Source organism: Erythranthe guttata, chromosome 13 (genome assembly GCF_056151865.1).
Source record: "Erythranthe guttata isolate IM_541 chromosome 13, IM_541, whole genome shotgun sequence".
NCBI classification, from domain to species: Eukaryota; Viridiplantae; Streptophyta; class Magnoliopsida; order Lamiales; family Phrymaceae; genus Erythranthe; species Erythranthe guttata.
The window spans coordinates 662,962-687,087 of record NC_142545.1 but is presented as its reverse complement, the minus strand read 5'-3'; the positions used below and the strand labels follow the sequence as shown (position 1 = coordinate 687,087).

At 34.9% G+C, this 24,126-nt stretch overlaps 3 protein-coding genes and 1 long non-coding RNA gene across 4 annotated transcripts; 3 read left to right on the top strand and 1 right to left on the bottom strand.

The window, feature by feature from the left end:
- Positions 1–1,635: 1,635 nt before the first annotated feature.
- LOC105951846 (endonuclease III homolog 1, chloroplastic) lies at positions 1,636–6,005 on the top strand. The gene is made up of 10 exons (XM_088811640.1): positions 1,636–1,820; positions 1,915–2,039; positions 2,931–2,994; positions 3,685–3,803; positions 4,099–4,165; positions 4,310–4,401; positions 4,714–4,851; positions 4,942–5,046; positions 5,147–5,230; positions 5,750–6,005. The coding sequence occupies exons 1-10, from the start codon at positions 1,667–1,669 to the stop codon at positions 5,879–5,881; spliced, it is 1,080 nt and encodes a 359-aa protein (XP_088667766.1). The 5' UTR covers positions 1,636–1,666; the 3' UTR covers positions 5,882–6,005.
- Positions 6,006–8,868: 2,863 nt separating this feature from the next.
- Positions 8,869–9,659, top strand: LOC148765560 (uncharacterized). Its single transcript, XR_016029034.1, has 2 exons — positions 8,869–9,007; positions 9,142–9,659. It is a non-coding gene; the product is annotated as an uncharacterized LOC148765560 (long non-coding RNA).
- A 3,111-nt stretch (positions 9,660–12,770) lies between these two features.
- LOC105951965 (auxin response factor 6) lies at positions 12,771–18,340 on the top strand. Its single transcript, XM_012975455.2, has 14 exons — positions 12,771–12,957; positions 13,057–13,169; positions 13,565–13,663; positions 13,744–13,800; positions 13,905–14,063; positions 14,165–14,249; positions 14,629–14,719; positions 14,817–14,981; positions 15,079–15,201; positions 15,286–15,361; positions 16,038–16,185; positions 16,281–17,347; positions 17,606–17,796; positions 17,924–18,340. Exons 1-14 carry the CDS (start codon positions 12,903–12,905, stop codon positions 18,012–18,014), a joined length of 2,520 nt encoding a protein of 839 aa, XP_012830909.2. The 5' UTR covers positions 12,771–12,902; the 3' UTR covers positions 18,015–18,340.
- Positions 18,341–18,642: 302 nt separating this feature from the next.
- LOC105951964 (Tetratricopeptide repeat (TPR)-like superfamily protein) lies at positions 18,643–23,737 on the bottom strand. Its single transcript, XM_088811636.1, has 7 exons — positions 23,499–23,737; positions 22,186–22,498; positions 21,173–21,463; positions 20,377–20,625; positions 20,149–20,273; positions 19,933–20,031; positions 18,643–19,558 (listed from the first exon to the last, which is right to left on the bottom strand). The coding sequence occupies exons 1-7, from the start codon at positions 23,561–23,563 to the stop codon at positions 18,790–18,792; spliced, it is 1,911 nt and encodes a 636-aa protein (XP_088667762.1). The 5' UTR covers positions 23,564–23,737; the 3' UTR covers positions 18,643–18,789.
- Positions 23,738–24,126: the final 389 nt, after the last annotated feature.

Genomic DNA, 24,126 nt, shown 5'->3' with positions numbered 1-24,126 from the left:
GACATTAGTAGTCATACGCACTCATCCAATATGAAACCCTAGATCCGCCACAACCTCCACCTATGAAAATGGATCTCCGAAATCTGCCCATAATCATCGAACATTTTTTCTCTTCTTCTATGTCTCACTTTTCATTATAATTAGCCTCCCTCTCCTCCAAACACAATATCAAATTACGACTACGTTGGAGTATTAAAGAATACACTAAAAAATCTAATTCTGACCTACACAAACTGACTAATGTGGAGAAAAACAATCTTGAAATCAAGAAATGATTAAGCTACATTTAAAAGTCCCAAAACAAAAAAAAAATAAAAAAAAATTCGTCGGCGTTGAAGAAAATCACCACCGACGTAAGCGTCCAAAACCGCCTCCGCCTCTAACGACCACAATCACCGCCGCTACCCGCGACTAAAAACTGCCGCCGTCCGCCGCCCCACATCGAGATCCGATCTGAATAACTTCTCCTATAACGAGTACCTCCAAGTCAGGCCACTACTCCAGAGAGAGAGAGAGAGAGAGGGGGTGTGGGGCCGATGAAACAGAGAAGAGGCCATGGTGGGATGAAAAAAAATTGAAAGAAAGAGAGAGAAGTTGATGGTGGGCGGCAGTTTAGAGAGAGAGAGAAATAGAAAATGACGGAAAAAATAAGGGTTTGTTTTTTATTAGGTATAAGGGTATTTTTGGGTTAAATAAAAATAAAAGGATGAGAGTCAAATTTTATTTTCACGTAAGGATTTAATTAAAATGTTTTATTTGAGGTTTTGCCCCACATCTAATTAGGTTTGGTTTGAGGGGTGTCTCCAATATTAACCATTGTTTTAACTATAAACTATCTATAATCACTAATGAATTAGTAATAAAGAAATAGATAAAACTTGCACTCGGGCGGGATGCGCTCCATTTAGTTCTTGAAATTCGAATCTTGTACCAAGTTTTCGAAAATTCGAAAATCAAAATTTCGTAAATTTGAAAAGAAAAATTGCTTCGAAATAATAAAATTTGTTTAATCTTGTCCGGATTTGAAATTTTATTTCTTATTCACATATAATATAAAAAATTAACATTATAAATATAGTTTTCACAAGAAAAAAAAAATTCAAAATTTTCAAAAGTTAAATTTCGAAATTTCCACAAGGCTAATAAAATAAATAAATAAAAGGTGTAAATTACGGCCACCCCTATTGTAAGATTAAATTATGAAAAAACCCTACATGCTTGAATAATTACAACCACCCCTCAGCTATGATTTTTCTTTCACATCCACCCTTGAGGTGTTAAATTTAGCCGAGTCTTCTAGATTATGCAGAATATTCTCAAGTTTGTACCTGTTTTACCTCATTTGAGCTCCACATTCTGAAACAAGACGATCATAAGACGTGTCTCTCTTGGTCTGTAAATATCAGATTATGGTGCATCAGAAACTGTATTTTTGCACAAAACGAATACAAACTAGAGAACGCTCCATAGAATTTAAAGATTCTATTGAATTTGACACCATAATCGTCGACATTTAAGAAGATTCATAGTTGATGGATAATTATAATTACCCAAATACGAGGTGGATTTTTGTAATTTGACCTTACCTCAGGGGGTCGGTCGTAATTTACCCTAAATAAAAAAGGCCCTCTCCACTAAAAAAAAAAGAAAAAAAGAAAGAAAAGAAATGTACAATCCTAGCGCGAAGAACATTTGTTCACTGGTACGTTTTACTTCACCGAAAATCAAACCCTCGTCTTCTTCCATCAAAATGCGAATAACCAGACTTTCATCGGCGGCCAAAAGGGAGGTAAAACCCTCCGTTCGATCGAAAAACCCAGGTCAGAAATTTACTGTAAATGCTTCTATTTTGTTTTGTTTATTGCAAAAGAGGGCCCCAATTTTTTTTATTTTTTTTCTACGATCAAATTTCAGGTTGCGAAGCTGCAAGTGATGAATCTGTACAAAAATCTGTTCGTGTATTTATTAGGAAAAAGAGATCCAATAAAACTGTTCAAGCCATAGTTGAAGAGATTAAGCCTGAAATTATTGATGAAAAGGTTTGTTTAATTTTTTTAGGGTAAAAATTATGGCCACCCAAGTAAGTTTAAATTGCAAATAACCCCCTCATGTTTTGGTAATTACAACCGGCCTCAACTATGAATCTTTTTACGCATCTACCATTGGTCCCTTAATGGGTTAAATTTAATGGAATCTTCTAAATTATGTGGAATATTCTCTAATTTGTACCCGTTTTACCCATTTGAGCTCCACATTTTGAAACAATATGATCATATATAAAAGATATGTCTCTTGGCTTGTAAATATCAGATTGTGTGGTGCATCAGAACCTGCATTTTTGCATAAAACGAGTACTAACTAGTGAACATTCCACGGAATCAAAAAGATTATAGTTGAGGGGTTGGTTGTAATTACCCAAATAAGAGGGCTTTTTTCGTAATTTAACCTTACCTCAGGGCTGGCCGTAATTTTCCCTTTTTTTTTAATATAAATGAAGAACAAGACAGCCTTTTATGGTATTTTTGTTTTCATAGAGGTGAAACCTATTTGTTTGGTGAATTCATTTTAGTTTCTTGATTAGTGTGCTGTTAATGGAGTGTTTGTTTTGTTGGTATTATTACGTAGGGCTCGCTTTCGGATTTTTATTGCTAAAATTTAGATTTTACGTGGGGGAATTTCGGTCAGTCATGCCCTATTGAAGTTGGGTAATTTTGTTCATTTGTGAAAAATGCTAAACGTTCGTCTTAAAATGTGGCGAAACGTACCAACTTGAAAATTTACCGACCGATATCGGTGGCTCGTTTAAGTTGATCCTAATGCGTATGTAATTTCTTTCTTAACGGGTTTGAATCATTTGTATGAGTTTATCATTTTTTATCTTGTGCTCGATGAAATAATTTATACAGCAGCTTTTGTCTAAATTGATGCAGCCATGCAGTTTACCCGAGATTGAAGATTTTGCATATGGAAATGGCAACAGTGTTTCCCGTTTGAGTACGTTATTTCTTGTGTATATTTAAATCAGAATTTACTGATCTTCTAATGTCGTAGATCCCTCTTCGTATTTTTGTTAAGAAATGGCCTCGTTGCATTTTGAGGATGCTTTTCTTCACTTTAGACACTCGTTTTTCGCAACCAAACCAAGTTCAAAGGTTTACGTATTCGAAGTTCGTTTTAAGGTTGTCTTAGATTAGTATATGAATGAAACTTTAAACCGTCACTATATTGTTGTCATTGAGTATTTGACGACAAAATTTGGCACACTCGTTGCAAATTGAGCTCTACCGCAGTCTATCATTTAGTTTAGGGCAAATTACTGTCACCCCCTGAGTTATGGTCAAATTACGAAAAACCCCCTCATGTTTGGGTAATTACAGCCATCCCCTCAACTATGTATTATCTTACGGAGGGGTAAATTTAGGAATGTTAATTCGTTAAAACACCGAATCGAAATTTCGGTACGGCAACATTTCATACTGTTTACCGAACTGAATATTCCGGTGAATAACCGAGTTACATAAATTTTATGTAAAAATATTTAAAAGGAGGGGGTGGCTGTTATTACCCAAACAAGAGGGGTTTTTCCGTAATTTGGACATACCTCAGAGGGTGGCCGTAATTTGCCCTTTAGTTTAAAATCGGCCAAATATTTAATTTTTTTTTTATTTTTTTTTTGTGATACAGCAAAGCTACCTGAGAACTGGGAAAAGGTTCTAGAAGGAATACGCACAATGCGGTCTTCGGAAGATGCTCCTGTAGACTCGATGGGTTGTGAAAAAGCCGGCAGCTCCCTTCCTCCTAAGGTAGTTTTCTTTAATTTAAATTTATTGTTTAAATTCTTAAATCGTGACGCATATATATACTTTGATATGCTTTCATGCTACAGTTAAACATCTATAAATTAATACAGTCGGGACTAGGGAAATTCTATTCATTTAGCGAATTATTAAATTGTTGAGTTAATAATTTAACACGTTTTCACCGAGTCGGGAGTCGGGACCGAGAGAAACTATTATTTAGTCGAGGTTATTAATTTATCGAGTATTAATTTATCGAGGTTCTACTGTACTATATTTCTCGTTACTATTGGATTTTCAGGAACGAAGGTTTGCGGTTTTGGTATCATCACTATTGTCAAGCCAAACAAAGGATCAAGTTACTCACGGCAAGTTCCGATTTATTCTAAATTTTACGGGAATTTAATTTGTGCTATTTTTCCATAATGAATTTGCTATGGTTGAGATTTTCTTACTTTGCGCCTCGTATTTTATTTTTCTTTCTATTTTACCGAGCTCTTTTTGTCTTGTAGGAGCTATTCAACGGCTTCTTGAAAAGGATTTGCTTACGGCGGAAGCCATTGACGGAGCGAATGAAGCTGCAATTAAGGAACTAATTTACCCTGTAAGCCTCTCTCTATCTATATTTTCCGATTTTGGAATAATATTTTCATTCCAATTTCTGATTATTTTTTCGGAATTTTTTTGGATCAGAATTTGATTATATACGAGACTCTGATGTCCGATCCAATTTTCATTTTACGAAATTAGTTCCAAAAAATTCAAATTTTTTTATTTTCATTTGTAATATTTCTGATTTTTAAGAAGATTTTTTAATTAGTTTTTCACTTCCGATTTTTTTTTTTTTTTTTGCGAATTTTCCGGAAATGCTAATTCCAGTCCGTCCGATTTCCACCTGTTTATTATATTTTTACAGGTGGGATTTTATTCAAGAAAAGCAAGTAACATGAAAAAGATTGCGAAAATTTGTCTAACAAAGTACGACGAAGATATTCCTAGTACACTGTCTGAATTGCTCGAGCTTCCTGGGATTGGTCCCAAAATGGCTCATTTGGTGAGATACGAAAGATACCGACTACGTAATTTTATCACCTCTCGATGCCATTTATAAAATAAATTGAAGATTATTTGCTCTTACATATAGGTAATGAATGTAGCGTGGAATAATGTTCAAGGAATATGTGTAGATACTCACGTGCACCGGATTTGTAATCGGCTTGGATGGGTTTCGCGGCCCGGCACTAAGCAGGTAACTAACTACGACGAATACGGACAAAAATAGAATATTTTCAATTTTATATTTTTTTTAATAATTTTCGGTTACTAAAAATAATTGTTTCTTTTGTTAGAGAACTTCGACTCCGGAGGAGACGAGAGAGTCCTTGCAACTATGGCTTCCTAAGGAAGAGTGGGTCCCCATCAATCCTCTCTTGGTATGCTTTTTTTCATTTTCGGCACATTTTTTGCATCATCGTAATTTTTCTCCATTACAAACTAAGCACAATCGTACACATATCCTTATGGATGTGTGTAAAATGTGTATGGTAGGATGTAGAGATGGAAATTGGACGGGTCGGATCGTGATTAGCCCATTTTTTTTCGGAAGTGAAAAACTAATCCCAATTCGGAATGAAAAAAAAAATCAGAATTTTCGAGAATTAAAATTGGATTAAAAATTATAATCTCATAGTACTCCAATTCGATACCAAAAACAAATCGGAAAAATCGAAAATTCAAATTTTTTGCAATTGGGAATGAAAAATGTTGTTCCAAAATTGGAGAATTTCGGATCGAATCGAAGGAAATCTAAAATTATGTTCCAATTTCCACCCCTAGTAGGATGTAACATCGTGAAGTTCATCTGGTGTAGCATAGAATAAACTCTATATATAAATAGATGTTGTTGAGTTTCAATTTATTATCTTAACATATCTTTTTTCTTCGTAACATAGGTCGGTTTCGGGCAAACTATATGCACTCCCCTTCGTCCTCGTTGTAGCATGTGTGCAATAAGTGGTTTTTGCCCATCGGCATTTAAAGAGAGCGCTAGCCCATCTCCCAAAAAACCGAAGAAGCGTTCATAGATTAGCTTCTCCAAGAATATATATAAATGTATATATGCTTCTTAGTTTTATGTTTGGAAGGTAGTGTAAAAAGTTTTTATTAATGGTGGCATGAAAATGGTAATTAAGTATTTTTTTGCATTAACTAGAGCTTATAAACTTAGCTAAACAGGCTCTTCAACATCAGTCGCAATCAAGTTTCAGGGCCCTATGTGAAATACAATTTTGGGGCCCCAATCATATTTATCAATTTTATAAAATGGTCAATTCAGTTAATTATTCGTGTGTTGTATTCCGCTGCGTAAACATATTTTTATCTGAAATGATTTACGCGACAGTAAAATTACGAATGTCGTTCACACTAGTCTTCTCTTTTTCTCTCTAAAAATCCTCAATTCCACCCAAACCCCAAAATCCCCAAAAGCCCCAAAATTCACAAAAACCCTCAACCTCTCTCACAAATCCTCCCAAATCCGAAAATTTCGTCAATTTGAAAGGTAATTAATCATCTAAAGTAGTTATATATATTGAATTTGTGGTTAATCATGTGAAAATCCCCTGAAAATCGCGATTTATGGCTATTTTTAGTGTTGGGTTTTCGAATTTTCCACGCCTGGTTTAGACGTGGAAACAGCTTTCCCACGCCCCATTTTGGGCGTGGAAAATTAATTCGGGCGTTCGGTCTTGACGTTGGTTCTGGACCGGTCGTCCGGTTCAATTTTTTTTTTTTGCCCAGTGTAACTGAAATGATTAATTATATTTAAATAAGTATTAGTTAACAAATATGCTGTAGCCTAATTGCCCGTGTTCGAGTCTTTGTAGCAACGCGTACTTATTAATTTTTTGCCCAGTATAATGAAATAAATAATTATATTTAAATAAGAACATGTTATCAAAATGGTAGTAGCCTACTTGGTTAGCCAAGCAGGCGTTTCCACTGAAACAACTCGTGTTCGATTCCTTGTTACAGCACATATATATTTGTTTTTTTTTTATTAAAACACAGTCAGCACGCGCGCCCAAATCGGGCGCGGGAAGTACTTTTCCGCGCCCAAACCGGGCGTGAATCGAGCTTTTTTGCGCCCAGTTTGAGCGTGAAACGTATTTTTTGGCGTCCAAATTGGTCGTGGGACGCGTTTTCGCGATTTAAAGAACAACAACGAACAAATTTAACCTCATTGGATTCCGTATCTCGATCCTCATTCGATGCACTCATTTTTTTTTTGCAAATGGCTACAATAACATGAGTTTTGGAATGATTTATAATATAAAAGCTAAAATTGTAGAGAGAGAAAGAAAGATAGAGAGTGGATTTTTTAAAACGACATTCGTAATTTTGCTACCGCGAATAGCACCTCCCTATTTTTATTAATTTTAGGGTAAATTACAACCACCCCCAGAGGTATGGTTAAATTACGAAAAACCCCTCATGTTTGGGAAATTACAACCCACCCACTTCAACTATAAATCTTTTGACACATCCGCCCTTGCGGTTTTCAATTTAGTGGAATTTTCGAGATTATATGCAATATTATCACTTTTGTACCCGTTTTATCTCATTCGAATTCTACATTTTGAAGCAAGATGATCAGAATATGTGTTTTTTGACTTTTATATATCAGATTGTGGTGCATCAGAAACTGTATTTTTACACAAAACAGAGTACCCACTAGAGCACATTTCACGAAATCTAGATGATTATATTGAATTTGACACCATAAGGGTGGAGATGTAAGAAAAAAAACACAGTTGAGGGGTAGATGTAATTATCCAAACAAGATGGATTTTTTCGTAAATTGATCATAGTTGCAATTTACCCTTAATTTTATATTAAAAATATATATATATGTATATTTTAATGAAGCAATTACATTTATAACAAGTGAGTATTATTTTGTAACAAATAAATGGACTTTGAAGAAATTGAATAAGCCACTTGTTTGATAAGATTAAGGATATCAATATTCTCGTCGATTAATTTCTCACTTCAAGGTAAATTACATTTGCATCCTTTGAGCAAAGACAAATAAAAAATAGTAAAATATTATATATATATAATATTGCTCCCTTTTAATATGAAATCTTACTGTTGTGGTCCATTAAGTTCGAATATTTATAATTTTAGTTATTCCCACGTGCATAAGTATGTAGATTTCAGAAGTATATGTAGTTTATTTAAAGTAAAAAATGGTTATAACTAGGGAGTATTTAGATTTTTATAGCTTTAGTGCCCACACAATTTGATTAGATTAGGGTAAATTGCGGAAAAACTCTTGAACTTAGACTAAATTATAAAAAAACACCCCTATCTAATCTTAATTACCAATCCCACGACGTTTGTTTCGTCTTACATTGACATCCTTATAGTGTGATTTTTCATATAATATCTTTGATTTGAGGGATTATTTTCGAAAAAAATGCTGATTCTACTCTTGCAGACGTGAGTTTCTTTATGCTACTTTTAAAGAAAAAAAATTAACCTTAGGAGTCCTTAACACAAAATATTTATTTTCTTTAAATAATATTTTCACGTCTGCGGGGGTAAAATTAACATTTTTTGCAAAATATCTAGTGGAATAAAAAACATTCCGCGAAAAGTCACCCACGCCGTAAGGAGGTCGAAGCAAGACAGAAACAAACCAACCCTCGTGAGGAGAGTTGGTACCTAGACTTACCAATAGGGTAAAGGTCTAGGGTTCGAGTCCGCCCTCCCCTACTACTTCCCCTTGTAATGGACTTAAATTTACTCAAAAAAAACAAGACATAAACAAACGTCAGGAAAACTTTGGTAATTACGGATAGATGGGGATGTTTTTCGTAATTTAGTCCTAGTGAGGGTTTTCATAATTTACCCATTAAATAAACATAAATTGCTAAAAAATGAAAAAAACATAAATATGGGCTTGAATAAAAATACGTAGGATCATCGATTATTCTGGAATTAGTTGTTTTCCGTTTCTGGCCGATTCTTTACACTCTAAAATATTTCCCCCAATTCATTCTTCCTTCCGCAATCGCAATCGCAATCGCCGATCGATTACTTTTCTCATTCTCATCTTTTTTTCCGATCACATATTCGCATTTTCACCACCGGTTCATCAAATCACCGCCGGTTCATCAAATCACCGCCGGTTCATCAAACACCAGGTACCGATTCATTTCGTATGTTCTTACGCATTGCATTACGGTTTAATTTTTTCCGATTTTTTCCATACTAATTACAATGTGTGTGTGTGTGTACGCGCGCGTGTGTGTGTGTGTGTGTGTTTGTGTGTGTGCAGGATGAGTGCAAAATCTGTTTTGTTCTTGTTCAAGTTCGAAGGATTGTTCTCGGTAAAACAATTCTGCAGCGGGACGAATTACCGCAGCCTGGTCGATTTCGTGTGCTCGAGGTATGACTCGCTAAATTCGGGTAATTTCTCGCTCACGTACAAATTACCTAATTACGGAGAGTGTTTTTTGGACGACGACGACGATCTCGGTGCAATGTTGGAATTAGTTAGGCAGTTATCGATGCAACGGCTCGAGATTACCGTTAGTCGAAAAGAATGCGATGCCCCGGAAACGAGCGATGTCGTGTCCTCCGTCGGAACGCATATCCCTAATTCGGTCGGTGAGAAGACGAAGAGGAAAATTAAATGCGGTAAATGTAACGAGATCGGCAATCACAATAGGAAAACCTGCACGAAATAATGTAAGCTCGCTCTCTTGTTTTGAAATTAGTTTTCGTAGGATTATCGAGACGTGCAATTTTTTTTTTTTTTAAGTTACGATTAGCAATAAAATTACGATATTAGTATTTTTGCTTCGTATCTTGGCGTTACGCGTTTAAATCCCCTTGGATTTGACGAAGACATCGAAAAGTGAATAGAGAAAAAGTACATTTGAGTAATTGTTTCTAGAAGATATATTTTAGCAAATCGATACACGAAGTTCGACATATTATAAGTTCAATTATGCAGATTCTGTTTTGCTTTTTTTTTTTTCTCCATATATTTGGAACTATAGTCATCTCGGAGTAATTCGAAGCTCGTGCTCGACAATTGCTTATTTTGTTTGTAATGTTCGTAGTTTGTCGCGGTGGATAGTTTCTATGTAATAATAGCGTAAATCGAATTTCTCGCAGTGAAAAATAAAAGTACTGAATGGAATTTTATCTGAGTGATTTATCAATTAGTTTAATGACTGTATTAGAAGTTGTTGTTGTGTTATTGTCTTACTAATCAATATACAGTTTGATACATACATACATACATACATACATCACTGCAGCAAGCTCAAATATGATTTTTTTTTTGTGTGTGTGTGTGTGTTTTCAGCTGCAGTTTTAGTTGTATGTGTTAAGGTAGGTGTAAAGTTTCTATGTAATTAATGGTGGCATGAGCTAATTTTGTTTTAACTGAATTATATTTGAAATATGAGAAAAAGGTTAATTGAAATATATATATATATATATATATATATATATATATATATATATATATATATATATATATATATATATATATATATATATATATATATATGTTTTTTGTAACTTGGTGAATTTTACATTGGATTCAATGTATAATGCCACCTACCTATAACTCAGTTGATACAATTGTTGTCAATATCAGATCAATAATCTATCTCATGATGGGGTAGGGATGGCTGTGGGCCCGGTTTTGCGATCCCCGTCTCTGTCCCGCTCTAGAATTCCCCATCCCATTCTCGAACGTTATGAACTGGGATTCCAAAACCCGTCACGTAAAATCTTCACGGGTACCTGGTCGAACTTTTTTGTCAATCCCGATCCCCCGCCCCATATTTTTTCGGGGCGGGTAATACCGGGGAATTTCGGATTGGAGCGGGGCGGAGCAAATTGTCATCCCTACGATGGGAGGGGCATTCTAGTCAATTCAAACTAGCCTATTGTTTTTGTTTTTATTTGTCTATATTTTTTCGTCCTTTTAATTTTTTTGATTAATTGATACGGTGAAAAACGAAAATAATATCTTACTTAATTAGGTCTGTTTAAATTCAATTTTTCTTATATAGTTAAATTGCTAAAAGTAATAGATACTAAACGAGTAAAAATATATGTTTATTGAAATTTATTGACAATATGGAGCAAAACAATATTGACCTTTTTGCTTTATTTTAACTACCATTTAAAAAAATAAAAATCGTCAGTTAATAAAATTTAGTACTTTTGGAAAAAAAAAATGACTATGTTCAGTTCAACTTAAATACTAACGCAGATTGAAATAATAAAATATATTTTCTCAGTTTTAATTTGAAATATTACCGTTGTGGTCGATTAAGTTCAAATATTTTATAATTTTAATTATTTACACACGTATAAGCATGTAAATTTAAAATAAAAATAATATGTATTTTTTTTTAGAAAAAAAGTATGTAATTAATTTAAATGAATCACAAAGAAAAGATGCTGGAATTGATTTACTAATTAAAATAAGGAACGGGAATAATATAGTTATCCGCTATTATATTACTAATATAACATTCAATATATTTTCCATATTTCCCCTCCTTTTTTTTAATAAATAAATGGTGAGATACAATAATACACTATTTTTTTATCATTCATATGCACACAAACACGCACATATCTATATTGATGTGTGTAGATCAACGTTAAAAATTTACCGAGTGTAATTTTTACGAGACAGTACCGAAATAACCTAGTCGTAGAAACAACACTGAAAATTTTGAACTTCACCGATTATGGTGCTGATATTTTTAATGTTTTAGACAATATTTTTCATTATGAATTAGGAACAAAATTGAAGTATATACATTATATTCTAATTTATATCCGGTTTTAATTTCCAAAGCTGAATTTTTTTCTTCTCAAAACATACAATTATAATAAAAATATTATAAAGTGTTTAATATTAAAGGTGACTGAAAAATAAACAATTCTACCTCTTCTAATCGCGATGTACGTATGACGAGTTCAACTTAAAAAGTGGAGAAAATTACGGTCACCCACTGAGTTTTGGTCAAATTACGAACCCCCCCTCATATTTGGGTAATTACGGTCACCTCGATCAACTATGTATTATCTTACGAAAATATCCTTCCAAAGGTAAATTTAGGGATGTTAATTCAGTAAAACCGAACAGAAATATCGGCACGCCAATATTTTATTATGTTTACCGAACTGAAAATACGATTTGGTTCGGTAAATAACCGAATTACATAAATTTTATGTAAAAATATTTAAAATGACGGGTGACTGTAATTATCCAAATAAATGGAGTTTTTTCGTAATTTGGCAGGCTACAAAGGGAGATGGAATTCCATTTTAAACATATAATCAAGTATGCAATAATTGATATACTTTCCCAAATTACCTCACATTTAATATCTCCCACATAACATAAAGAAATAAAAAAAAAGGAAAAAGAAAAGAAAAAAAAAAAAAAAAAGCTTATTAAAGATCTGAAGTTCATTTGAGCTATCTAGAGAGAGAAAGAGAGGAGAGAGAGAGAGAGAGAGAGAGAGAGATCTCAATAGTTGAGAAAAGCTACTCATCATATTTTTTCTTGCTGCTTTGCTTTGCTTTGCTTTTCTCCACTTACTAAAAAACTTTACTTCATTTATTCCTCGGACCAGTCTTCATCCCTTTTCCTTCTTTAGGGTTTTTCCAATCTTACTGTAAAATCTCGAAGATCTACTTCACTTTTTTTTACATTTTTCTTTTAATTTGCTTAAATACCCTTGTGGAGTTTTCTGTTTCGCAGTTTTGCTCCCATTTTGTTTGTTTTTACAAATTTCAACTTCAAAATAAGGAAAGAGTGCTTGCAGATTGATGGGTGTTTGTGAGTTAGGATGAACAAAGGTGGCACTTTTGGTGGTGGTTCTGGGTGGGGGGTGGGTGGGTGGGTGGGGTGGGGGGTGGGTGGGTTTAAATGGGTTTGTGTATTAGTCCTTTTTTGTTGAAACCCTTTTAATTTTAATTACAGTGTTGATTAATATCATAGTTTAAATTGAGAATTTAAGGGAAAAAAGAAAGAAATTGGGATTGTGTGGGAATATGATGTTGTCGTCTTCTTCCACTAGTAGTGGAGCTAATGCTCAGCAGGAAGAAGGTAATTTCTCCTTTTTTTTAATTTTTTTTTTACTTAATTTTTTGGGGTTTATTTTGTTAATGTGTTAGAAAATAAATTATTTGGGGTTTTTTTTTGCAGGGGAGAAGAAATGCTTGAATTCGGAGCTATGGCATGCTTGCGCGGGCCCGTTGGTCTCGCTTCCGTTGCTCGGGAGCCGGGTTGTGTACTTTCCTCAAGGACATAGTGAACAGGTTTGCAGATATTTTATATCTAATTTATTTTCTGGATTTTAAATTTGATGGAGTATTGGGAATTTCGGTTGGTGAAAATCGTGTTTTGTTAAGTGTTGTGAGATGAATATCTAGAGTATGTTAGTAGACGATTGCCCGTTCGGTTATTTTTCGGCGTTTTCGATTCCCTGAAACTAATTAGTACTGCATTTTTTTGTTAATATATGGGTTTGCAGATAATTTATTTCTAATTTAATTTTTGGATTCCAAATTCGATGGAGTATTGGAATTTCAGTTGGTGAAAATTGTGTTTTGTTTAATTCTCGTGAGATGAATATCAAGTAGTGTATGTTAGTAGACGATTGCCGGTTCGGTTATTTTTCGACGTTTTTCGATTATTTTTTGTTAATATATAGGTTGCTGCCTCGACCAACAAGGAAATAGATGCTGCTATACCTAACTACCCTGGCTTACAACCGCAGTTAATATGCCAACTTCACAATGTGACGATGCACGTAAGTTTTTGCAGTTCGTTTTATGATTTTATTTTTTCGTAATCGCTATGTTAATGGCCTAAATGTTTACAACGTTACAGGCAGATATCGAAACGGATGAAGTATATGCTCAGATGACTCTGCAGCCACTTACCCCGGTAATTCACTCGAAACATATTCCTATTTTGCGAATTTCGTGTTTTAATTCATTTTATTCATCATTAATTAATTAATTAATTAATTTCGTTTCTGTTTTGATTAGCAAGAGCAAAAGGATATATGCCTATTGCCAGCAGAACTCGGCTCCCCGAGCAAACAGCCGACGAATTATTTCTGTAAAACATTAACTGCTAGTGACACGAGTACACATGGCGGATTTTCTGTGCCTCGCCGAGCAGCTGAGAAAGTCTTTCCTCCTCTTGTAGGTCCCACATTATTATTTATTTTGTCCGACGTATGTATTTTTTCCCCCGTCTGTTTGGCAATATTTATATTTAATTTATATATATGTTGCCTGTTCAGGATTATTCTCAAACCCCTCCTTGCCAAGAACTAATTGCAAAGGATCTTCATGGCAACGAATGGAAGTTCAGGCACATCTTTCGAGGTGAGTTCACAAAAAAAAAACACAGTATGTTAGAGATTTCCTCGGGTAATTTTGAAATTAGTGGTCTTATGGTAGTGTGCTTTAAATGATTATTGATTACATGTGGATAGTTGGATGAGGAAATACGTTTCTTTGTCGATTCTTGAATGATCGAGTAGATATTGTCATCTCTTTTAATTATTTTATCGTTTTTATTTAATGATGAAATGCCGAAAGTTTCTGTCAAGTAATTTGTGATTCTGTTATACGATGTATGGGCTCCTCGTACATTATTGAAACCGTGCCTGCTTATCAAGTGATTGTAAACCGTCATATAAAACTGCACTATCGTTCGTAAGTTGCTAATGAAAGAACTATTTGTATTTGCATTTGTATCCAGGTCAGCCAAAGAGGCATCTCCTCACGACGGGATGGAGTGTGTTTGTGAGCGCAAAGAGATTAGTCGCTGGCGATTCCGTTATTTTCATCTGGTAACCAAATACGACACTCGATTTTTATTTCTCATTATCAACACCCATTAGTATTATTTATTACGATCCCGACGATGTTTATTTTGCGATATATTAGGAACGAAAACAATCAGTTGTTCTTAGGAATTCGACGTGCGAATCGACCACAAGCTGTTATGCCTTCGTCGGTGCTTTCGAGTGACAGCATGCACATTGGTCTTCTTGCTGCAGCTGCGCATGCAGCAGCCACAAACAGTCGTTTCACTATCTTCTTCAATCCTAGGTATTATAAGCTTCCGTTTATATTTTTACCGTTATTAATTATTAACTAACTCGCACCGTTTTTGCATTTTGCGTTGTTTTTTAATAACTAATTTCAGGGCGAGCCCGTCGGAGTTTGTGATACCTCTAGCAAAATACGCCAAATCAGCTTATCATACGAGGGTTTCTGTTGGTATGAGGTTCCGAATGCTCTTTGAAACTGAAGAATCGAGCGTTCGTAGGTAGGTTAATTATTATTATTTGTTTTCATAGGAATATTTCTTCCATTTGATATGTTTGTTTTACTTTTATTTGTTTGGTCTTAGGTATATGGGTACAATTACTGGCATCAGTGACTTGGATCCTGTTCGTTGGCCGAACTCGCATTGGCGTTCGGTGAAGGTAATATGTGTATTTATTATTTATATTTTATATTTCATGCATCTAATATAGTAAAGTACTTGTTTATATTATCTTTTATAGTTAAATATTAAAGACTGAAGTATAAAGCTAGCTATATTTCTATGAATGAATTCTAAAAAATATGTATATTTATTATTTTTATTTCATGCATATGATACATTTGAGTATTATCTATAATATCCTCTATTACATTTTATTATTTTTTAATTATTTAATTATAAATATAATATCTCACATACAAGAAATAGAAAAAGTAAATATGAATAGTGTTTTTTTGGCGAAAACGACTAACAAACTATAATCTCCATTGCTCAAGATCCTCTTAGTAGATAGCCTTAGAATCATAATCTAATGATGCATTAATTGTTAATGATGCATTAATTACCATTTTTTATAACAATTTTGCCCTAATTACTCTAATTAGTTGAAAAATAATTAATGAATATAATTAACGAAAAGGGTATTTTAGTCACACTGTATTCCCCCCCCCCCCCCCCCCCCCCCCCCCTAAAATCCACCAAACCAAAACAGAGTATAATCATAAATTCTGTCAATGTTTGCGTGAATTAGTATGTATACTTGGCATTGTCATGTGTAGTTTTCTCGAATTCCTCGTGCATTCGTTGATTAGGTTGCGTTTAATTTTTTTTTTCAGGTGGGGTGGGACGAATCGACTGCAGGTGAGAGGCAGCCAAGAGTTTCCTTATGGGAAATCGAACCTCTCACAACTTTCCCAATGTACCCTTCTCCATTCTCCCTCCGAATGAAACGACCCTGGCCATCTGGACTGCCCTCATTCCCTGGTCCGATTATCAACATTTATCCGAATAAACTTAATAAATTTTTTTTAGATTAATTCGTAATTAATTTTCCGATTATTATTTATTATTTAATTCAGGTCTTAAAGATGGTGGTGACATGAGCATGAATTCTCCAATCACGTGGCTTCGTGGGGGTATGGGAGATCAAGGAATGATGCAACAGCTAAATTTCCAAGGAATCGGCGGTGGGTCCCACTGGATGCAACCGAGGCTCGATCCTTCTATGTTCTGCATGCAACCCGATATTTACCAAGTCATGGCCCTACAGGAGGCAGGTTCGTTACTAGACCCCTCCAAAATTACCAATTCGCCCCTCATGCAGTTCCAGCAAAACCTCCCCAACGTCTCCGCCCCTTCGCTCATGCAAAATTACCAATCAGTCCCTCAACAGAGCTTCCTCCAGAACATTCCGGAAAACCAATACAACCAGTACAACCACCAACAGCAATTTCAAGATCAACAACAGAACAGAAAACCGATGGGGCCCACTTCTGATTCTCCTCAGTTCACAACACCTATACAGAACTTGACCGATTTCATGGGGAGCAATATTAATAATATTGCTTCTTCGAATAATAATTCGCTCCTAAATTCCCACATTATGAACTTGCACGGACCTAATTCCTCGTCTTCGAAACGAGTGGCTTTATTAGACCCTCAAATTCCGTCGAAGGTTTCTTCTACTTCTCACTTTGGAGTGCCGCATCTGGAAGAACTGGTGACACCTCATTCGAAAGGCTCGGAACTTTCCGCTGTGCTGCCGCCGTTTCTTGGTAGAGATTTTTCGGATTTCCAAAGTGTGACGAATCATTCCCATAATAATAATAATAATAATAATAGTAACAATAATAATAATAATAATAATAATAATAATAATAACGATAATAGTGGTTTGTACTCATCGGGTAATGTGATGAATAATATTAATAATAATAACAATAATAACAATAATAATAATAATAATAATAATAATGGGAATGGGAGCGAACAGTTGTCGATGGCGTACGCAACGTCTGCATTTGTGAATGGTGCGGGGGGCGATTTCCCTATAAATTCGGACATGACTAGTTCGAGTTGTGTGGATGAATCGGGTTACTTGCAATCATCGGAAAATGTGGACCCTACCTCGAGGGCCTTTGTGAAGGTGAAGTAAGCATGTTCTTTTTTATTTATTTATAAATTATCTGGTAGCACATATTTGTTTCGAGTTTATTGCATTTAGTACCCCGTGTTATATTAAATCGCTAAAACAATTTTTTTATGGTGTTTTCTGACCTAGTTGTAAAATAAATTACGGGGAAAAAAGAAGAAGTAAAGAACCCTCTTTTCCGACATGATTTGACTTATATGGTATAAGTAAGAATTTGTCTTCACTAAAGTAAATATATTAATTTTGATACAGGTTCATAAGTCGGGGTCGTTTGGTAGATCGCTCGATATCTCCAAATTTAGCAGTTACGACGAACTTCGAGGAGAGCTTTCTCGTATGTTTGGACTTGAAGGCTTTTTGGAGGACTCTCAGAGATCAGGCTGGCAGCTTGTATTTGTTGACCGGGAGAATGACATTCTTCTCCTCGGCGACGATCCGTGGCAGTTAAGTACCCCCTTTTTCCACTTTCACTATTTTCATTTTTTTTCTTCATATTTTTAAATCTAGTATACATATTTTATAAAAAAAAAGTTACAAATATACCCCTGAAGTATGTTTTTGTGATCACAGGGAATTCGTAAACAGTGTGTGGTATATCAAGATTCTATCTCCTCTTGAAGTGCAGCAGATGGGCAAAGAGGAGGGCCGTGATTTTTCGTAATCTCGGAAAGATTCTAGAAGCTACGTGAACGGTATTATGGAATCAGTTGAATACTGATAACTGGGCACTAATATATCTGAAGTGAAAAAAAAATGGTAGACGACACCTTTGTATGAGTGAGTACTAATTCCCGTTTTTTAGGACACAATGGTATGTAATATTTATTTCTTCTATGTCTTGTCTTCGCTAGGGACTTTGTATGCTAGACATGTATACGATGTATATTTATGGTGTATCCGTATCTTTATTAGAACTACTACTACTACTGTTGTAGCTATGAAACGACTATGGCGATTTGTAATCAAGAACCTTTATTTTTATGCCTATTTCTCCCTATTGTTACATTAGCAATTGAATTTTTTTTGTTAGCTAATGAAAGTTACTCCCTATAGCTTAAGAGGGGTATAAATGAGACGAGTTCGATTTATTTGGAGGGCTTGAGTTACTCCCTATATTCTGGTCGATCACACGAACGTCTTACGGCAAATTTTCAACCTTCTTGCGTGTGGCGTCGAAACAATCACAACCTCTCTGTGGATACCAATTGATACGATTTCTTGGAAAATCCCGATATTTCCTAAAAGAGCGTATAGGTTGTATAGAATGATAAACTTTCCGCTTCCCAAAGTTGTAACAGAAGATTGTTATTTCACTACACAAAAATATATTTCAGGTGACAAAATTTAGCTAGGAGGCTCCACTCTGAAGTGCACACTATATGCCTTGTATATTAGTAGTTGCAATACAAATTCAAAATTTTCTAAAATTTCAAAAATCACAAAACTTCTACTAAATGTTCCTGATTATGATCGCCGCTGCTAATACTTACCGACCAACTGTTTGTATCTTCCGACACACTGCTCTCATCCTCATCATCATCCTCGTCATCATCCTCGTCATCATCCACGTCATCATCCTCGTCGTCATCATCATCGACATCATCAACATTATCAGCTTCAACATTATTCAAAAGCCGATCCACATATTGACTTTCTACGACTTTTTTAGCCAAAGACGAAGGAATATTCTTTGCCTTCTGATCGGCAGAAACCCCGCTGACATCATCATCATCATCGTCGTCATCATCATCAATGACATCATCATCTTCAACATTGTTCAAAATCCGATCCAAAGATAGACTTTCCACAATTTGTTTGGCTTCCATTTGTTCTTCCGCCGTTTTTGCCAAAGACAAGAGAATATTCTTGGCTTTCTGATCGGGAGATACCCCACTAGATACCATCTCGTTGAACCAAATCACAGCACTGCCAAAATCTTTGTTCTTCCCAAAAGCATCCATAATCGTCGTGAATATAGTCGGATTAGGTTTGATACCATCCACACGCATGCTCTCGTATTTCTCCAACATTTTCTCGAGATCGTTTGCTTTGGCGTAGCCTTTGATAAGAGTGCCGTGAGTAACAACATTTGGTTCGAATCCATCTGTTTTTATCCTCTTGAAGAACTTCTCTGCCCCATCCATGTCAGATGCATTCACATAGGCTGATAACATAGTAGTGTACGAGAAAAGATCGGGGGTACATCTGCAAATAGAAGAAATGATAATTGTTACATACTTAATGAATTTGTATTGTAGGCTAATCGGTGTTATCTTCCCTAATTAGCTTAGATGAATTTTTAACTCTTCACAATAATCATAATCGATCTTTTTGAAAAGTGACGTCAAATATCTTTGTTAAATGCAGGTTCAACGAGCTCGATATCTTAATATGATTGGAAAATACATGACCGATGATTCCTAAACTTCAAAGCGATCAACCGAAAAATTCACCATGAAATTTTTTGCAGTATGTAAGAGTTGATTCCCATAATAATATTATATAATATCTGACATATTAAGCAAAAAATTATTCCGTAAATTTGAAATTCTATAGTTTAAAAATGAACTTTTTTTAACCTGTCTCTTCTCATGCTCTTGAAGACAATTCGTGCTTGCTCCACCATTCCAGAAATTGCAAATGCGTCAAGCAATATATTATATGCTTTTTGCGTCGGCCTGAAATAAAAAATGCATTTGAGGGCCATTTAAGCCGAGAAATAGACCTAAAATACGCAAAATTAAAATAAAATAAAATAAATTCCCTATTTTTATTTTTGCTTTTGGAAATCACACCTTACACCAGCATCAAGCATTTCCTCAAACACAGCTAAAGCTTCTTCTTCTCTTCTAGCTTTTCCATACGCATTAATTAGCAGAGCGTAGCTCACGACATCAGGTCGAATATCCGCTCGTTGCATCTAAAATTTACAAATTTAATTATAAAATTTAATAACTTCATTGTATGCATTATAAGGGCTAAATTTGTTTTTTTCTAAAGGTTTTTATAATTTTTAAATATACCTGGTCGTAGATATTTGCGACCTCCTTATAGCTAGTTTCGAACGACATCAAGCTATTATAAGTAACTGTAGTTTGCGGAGCACCTCTCTCAGGCATCATTGAAAATATTTTACGAGCTTTTTCGTAATTACCTGCCTTCTTGTACATATAAATCATCATGTGAAACATTTTCTGGTCCGGTTTTAGAGGTGATTTCTCTTTATCCAGCAAGGTATCGAATATTTCTTCAGCTTCTTTAAATTTGTCTCCCTGAAATAGCCCCAAGCGCAGAAAAAACTTCAATAATGGCACTAATAAATAACAGATAATTACATAAGCTAATGTTTTATAGGTTGCAATGATCTCAAACTAATTTATAATTTTGAAGGAAAATCAAAGTACCACCTGCGCGAGTTAACTTAACTCGTACAAATTTCAATGAACAGAAATATTTAATCGGTATTTTTACTGAAACTTTTGATGTAATGCTCTGAAAACGTTGTGATGCAACAGCTCTTCCGAAGCATTAATGACTTCAAAAAAGATATATACATTTATATATATAACTTAATAAAAAAATTGTTGGCTAACAAGGCTCACAAGTCACAACTATGAAAGTCAACTATTATATGATACTTGAGCTGATCGAAAGAAAAACACATTCTTTTAAGAACCATCTGCCTCTTTGAGCAAAACCAGCAAATAGGTAAAATCCTATAAATCGAAAGAATATGTCGATACCTAAAGAATTTTATACTGTTCTTACCAAACACAATTGAATATTATGAAAAATTAGATGAAATAATCAGAAAATAACCTCGACAAACGATTTAAGAATGATCTGATACGTCACAGCAGATGGTTCAGGGCCTGAAGATTGCATTCTACGAAATATGGCTTCGGCTTTATTGAATTGGCCACCTCTTCCATAAGCTTCCATAAGACCAGTATATGATACAACGTGTGGTGGATAGCCTTTTCTGTGCATGTAACCTAAAACCCTTTCTGCTTTGTTGAACTGCCCTAGTTTTCCGTACGCTGTAATAAGCATCAGCAAATCCATTTCCTTAAAATCCCACCAATGCTGTGTCCTTAGCCATTCAAGAACCTATAAAACAAATTGAAATCAAAAAAATGGCATAAGGTAATGTTATTCATAGTATAGTTTCAATAATCCAAGATTAGGCAGTCATTGGTGTACACGAGCTTCGAAATTAAACACAATTTAAAATGAACAACATGCTTCAGCTCTATATCATAAGGCCTCGTTTGGTTGGTAAGATAAACCATGTTTAACTAGGCTGCGTTTGGATTGATGGATTTGAAATGAATGGTTTTAAGGATTTGAAATGACTCCAAATTGGAAGGAATTTGAAATCCCCCACAATTTCTCAAGAAACAACTGAAAATGGGAGCTATGGATTTGAAATTCCTAGACAAATTACTCCATCCAAAGAACACAAATGGACTTGTTATGGATTTGAAACCGTCCCTCAAATCCTTCCATCCAAACCAAATCCTTAAATAATTAGGCCTTATTTGATATTTGGTTAGTGCATTACGGAAAAACGAACTCTTATCTTGGCTTTTTGAGGGATTGTGTAGAGTGCATAATCTTATCTTGGAAACCAAACGGGGCCCGAGTACCATGATATGTTAATGATCGAGTTATTATTAGTCTCTGCAAACAGTAACTCACAACACTAACATTCTTGTTTCTTGAAGACATCGAAAAAAACCCGCAAAAAAAAATGATAAAAAAAGACATCAATTGCAAAGTCAAGAAAGAAAAAAAATGAAGGGGTGAGGCTTCGATAAATATATATGTACCTCACTAACGAGATTCCATTTTTTGAGCTGCTTAAATCTAATTAGAGTCCCGACGATCATGTCTTTGGGCAGAGGCTGGTTTTTCACCCTCCTGGTTTTGAGAACTTCAGTGGCGGAATCGGATTCCTCGATTTCGAGCATCAATTTCCTCCAATTTTTCTGATCAGCTTCGTCGGCTGCATCCTTAAAAACCTCGATTTTTTTCCTTCTTTGCATGAACTTTCTAGGTGCTAGCATTCCAAGACATACTACCTCTGCTCTTTTACATATTCTAACATTCGCATCAGCCGAATTTTCGCAACTGTATGATTTTCTGGAATCAGCAAAACATGTTTATGAACAAAATCAAATTACAAAAAAAAAACCTCTTCACACACACACACACTCACTCAGAGAGAAAAACACACACATATCACACAATTTGATGCATATATCTACCTATTATCAAATTCAATTCAACAAACATTTACGCCTCTTCACACACACACACACACACACACACACACTAGGAGAGAAAAACACATACGTAGCAGACAGTATGATGTAGATAACAACCAATTTCGTAATTGTTCAAAACGAAACTACTATCACATTCAATTCAGCAAACATTTACGATTAACAAAGTGGTGAATCCCGCACATGACGACGAAACGAAATTTGTAAAAGAGTGAGTTATCACACAACTTCCCTTGAGCACAAAGTTTGCCCAATAAGCTTCTCTTTCACACTCACACAGACAATTTTATGTCGATTATCTACCTACCTATTTCATATTGTGAACAACCAAACTATTATCAAAATTCAATTCAATAAACATTTACAATTAGCAAGTGTGACCTAGATATTTATCCTCTTCAGTCTTCACACACACACACACACACACACACACACACACACACACACACACACACACACACACACACACACACACACACACACACACACACACTGAGAGTGAAAATTAAACACACACACATCAGACAATTTGATGCAGAGTGAGTTCACACACACACACACACACTGAGTGAAAAATTAAACAAACACACACACAGTGAGTGGAAAATTAAACACACACACATATCAGACAATTTGATGCAGAGTGAGTTCACACACACACACACACACACACACACACACAGTGAGTGAAAATTAAACACACACACACACACATATCAGACAATTTGATGCAGAGTGAGTTCACACACAACTGCACAATAAGCTTCCTTCTCCAAACATGGTGATTTTAGGGCAAAATTAAAAATTAAAAAAGAAAAAAACGAAACTAAATGCGGAAAAGGAGAGTATGAAGAAACCTCCAAAGAGCAGTGGATGGAGCAGAAATGAAGGGTTTGAGAAACATTGTCGAAGTTTGAGGCATTTTAATTTAATCTTCTTCAAATTCCCATAGCACCTTCACCTCAATTTCTTTCCTCAGCCGGAAAACGCACACACACACACACACAGAGAAAGAGCACTGCAGTCGGCTTCGCAAGCGGGACTCTGCTCTGAGAAGAAGATTTGATTTTCTTTTTTTTAGATATTTGTTTTTTGTGGATAATTACTTTTGTTAGAAAGGTTTATGCAGTTTGCCTTTTTTTTCTATATTGCTTTTTGGACCCTGAACTTGTTAAAAATTGTAAAGTAGTATGTGAAGTTGAGCAACGTATTAATTCATTTAAGTGTAATACTTATATGGGGAAATTTGCTAGACACCCCTTATTTTGGACTTATATAGCTAGAGATCCTAGTTGTTAGATGAATATAGGCATAGGTCCTTTGACCCAATAAATTAATATAAATAAATTAAAATAATTAGTATATAGACCATAAGACCCTCAATTAATAAGAAAACAAATCTTATATATCATCTCTCTCCAATCTCACGATACTCTCCCCCTATATTTAATTCCTCGTCTCTCTCATTCTGCATCTCAATTCTCA

Bases quoted from the DNA above. Each gene is read 5' to 3' on its own strand.
- LOC105951965 (XM_012975455.2), top strand. From the start codon at position 12,903: ATGATGTTGTCGTCTTCTTCCACTAGTAGTGGAGCTAATGCTCAGCAG. The intron at 13,170-13,564 runs GTTTGCAGATAT...GTTAATATATAG, and splicing joins CTCAAGGACATAGTGAACAG to GTTGCTGCCTCGACCAACAA. The intron at 17,348-17,605 runs GTGAAGTAAGCA...ATTTTGATACAG, and splicing joins CCTCGAGGGCCTTTGTGAAG to GTTCATAAGTCGGGGTCGTT.
- LOC105951846 (XM_088811640.1), top strand. From the start codon at position 1,667: ATGTACAATCCTAGCGCGAAGAACATTTGTTCACTGGTACGTTTTACT. The intron at 2,995-3,684 runs GTACGTTATTTC...TTTGTGATACAG, and splicing joins CAACAGTGTTTCCCGTTTGA to CAAAGCTACCTGAGAACTGG. The intron at 3,804-4,098 runs GTAGTTTTCTTT...TTGGATTTTCAG, and splicing joins GCAGCTCCCTTCCTCCTAAG to GAACGAAGGTTTGCGGTTTT.
- LOC105951964 (XM_088811636.1), bottom strand. From the start codon at position 23,563: ATGCCTCAAACTTCGACAATGTTTCTCAAACCCTTCATTTCTGCTCCA. The intron at 21,464-22,185 runs GTACATATATAT...TTTGTTTTATAG, and splicing joins AATGGAATCTCGTTAGTGAG to GTTCTTGAATGGCTAAGGAC. The intron at 20,626-21,172 runs GTTATTTTCTGA...GGGCTATTTCAG, and splicing joins TTCTTAAATCGTTTGTCGAG to GGAGACAAATTTAAAGAAGC.